This window comes from Triticum aestivum, chromosome 3B, assembly GCF_018294505.1.
Source record: "Triticum aestivum cultivar Chinese Spring chromosome 3B, IWGSC CS RefSeq v2.1, whole genome shotgun sequence".
In the NCBI taxonomy this organism is placed as follows: Eukaryota; Viridiplantae; Streptophyta; class Magnoliopsida; order Poales; family Poaceae; genus Triticum; species Triticum aestivum.
The window spans coordinates 769498834-769500747 of NC_057801.1; the positions used below are offsets into that span (position 1 = coordinate 769498834).

Consider the following 1914-nt stretch of genomic DNA (forward strand, 5'->3'; position numbering starts at 1 on the left):
TCCATCCGATCGTAGGCGGTCTTGCTGGAGTACGCCGACGCTGTGTCATTCTCATCGTAAGGCGTGGCTGTTCTGTACGGTGCCTTATGGGCCAAAGCATACGAGACAAAAAGGTTGGGCACTGGAGCATTATGGTGAGACGCCTGCAACCAAAGCAACATGATTAAGATTTCATCACAAGGATTGGCAACATGTATGACAAGAAAAAGCTTATGAAGAACTCCATAAGATATACCCAACGTTCACCGTACTCCATAACGTTCAAGTTGCCTTGATGATGTGGTGGATCCAGCATTCCAGCTCGCCGATTTCTATAACCTTTTTCGCCCTGTACTCTTTGGAACACCAATAGTCCACGATCCGCTCCCAACACTCCCCCTTATCGACGCACCATCTCGGAGTAACCTAATTGATCAATTGCATCTCATATATGTCAAAAAGAAATTGAGTGCCAGCCTGTTGAGGAAATAACAAGCATGAATATGCTTTACCTGCATGTACTTGTCCTTCTCAAGACGGAGTCTCCTACCAGCTTTCTTATCAAGACTCTTATAGCCTTGAGTTGCCATATATTTGCGGACGGCTAAAGGGCGCGCCTCATGCATCAGATTATGCACAAGCTTCGGGCAATGTTTGTTGACAACTGCTCGTGCCTCCTCCAACTTTCCATCCTCGCATCTATAGAAATCCTGCAAATATAGAGAAAATTAGTTTGGTGCAGTAATTTTCAAACCTTTAAGTCTGAGGTTTCTTATAAAATCTAAATAAAGTAAAATCTGCTAGTTTATTTATAGTCAAAACACGCAAATATAGAGACAGGTTTATTTATAGTCAAATCAGGTTTATATATATGCACCCAGGTTTATTTATAGAAACAGGTAAAATTGCTAGTTTATTTATAGTCAAATCAGGTTTATATATATGCACCCAGGTTTATACAGTCAGGTTTATTCAGTAACACAATAACACAATCAGGTTTGCTACTGCAGTGTGTGATTTTTATTCAATAACACAATCAGGTTTATATATATGCACCCAGGTTTATACAGTCAGGTTTATTCAATAACACAATAACACAATCAGGTTTGCTACTGCAGTGTGTGATTTTTATTCAATAACACAATCAGGTTTATACAGTACGCACAATTAAGAAATATAGTACAGCACAAGTTAGATATTTGCAGGTTAAGAAATATAGTACAGCACAATCAGGTTTATACAGTACGCACAATTTTTATTCAATAACACAATCAGGTTAGTTTTGCTACTGCAATATTATAGTCTGCTAGCATTCTATTAAGAAAAATAAAGTAAAATCTAAATCTAAGTTTCCTAGATAGTTTTGCTACTGCAGTGTGTGAAGGAAACTTAATGATTACCCAAAGTTCGGCAAAGACCCGCTCGGCTTTGTTGTGAAACTCGATGTTGTTGGCTACACCAAGATCCTCATAGGCTTTGTAGTGGTCCCAGGTACATGCTGGCTCCGGAACTTTGCCCTCCCCAGGCAAAGTAACCATGCCAGGGTAATGCTCCTTAATGAGGCTCCCAAGGACGTCGTTCACGTGTCGGTACTTTCCCGTGCTAGCTCCAGCTTTCTTCCAACCGCTACATAATGAGAAGCCAGAGTTGTTAGCAATTGTTGCATACATTCAAGGTAGAAAATGGGAAGCCAAAGTTAGTTACATTTCTCCACATGGAGCAATACATGGCCTCTGCTCCACAGGAAGCCCTCGTTCCGGGAGCCTTGAGGAACCACGTAGGTACACGGACCGACCCTCCTCAACTTGGATGAAACCAGCATGCTCCTCGTCAGAGGTCGAGGCCTCCTTGTCAGACGTCGGGGCCTCCTCGTCAGAAGCCTCCGACGACAACCACTCTTCCTCCACCCTCTTAGACACGGGGGAGTGAGACACC

At 42.4% G+C, this 1914-nt stretch overlaps 1 protein-coding gene across 1 annotated transcript; it reads right to left on the reverse strand.

The window, feature by feature from the left end:
* Positions 1-250: 250 nt before the first annotated feature.
* On the reverse strand, positions 251-1560 carry LOC123066459 (uncharacterized). Its single transcript, XM_044489535.1, has 3 exons — positions 1380-1560; positions 492-689; positions 251-405 (listed from the first exon to the last, which is right to left on the reverse strand). Exons 1-3 carry the CDS (start codon positions 1515-1517, stop codon positions 262-264), a joined length of 480 nt encoding a protein of 159 aa, XP_044345470.1. The 5' UTR covers positions 1518-1560; the 3' UTR covers positions 251-261.
* Between the last annotated feature and the right edge of the window lie 354 nt (positions 1561-1914).

Coding starts and splice junctions, on each gene's coding strand:
- LOC123066459 (XM_044489535.1), bottom strand. CDS start 1,517: ATGGTTACTTTGCCTGGGGAGGGCAAAGTTCCGGAGCCAGCATGTACC. Junction 690..1,379: donor GGGTCTTTGCCGAACTTTGG/GTAATCATTAAG, acceptor CTATATTTGCAG/GATTTCTATAGATGCGAGGA. Junction 406..491: donor AGAAGGACAAGTACATGCAG/GTAAAGCATATT, acceptor TTGATCAATTAG/GTTACTCCGAGATGGTGCGT.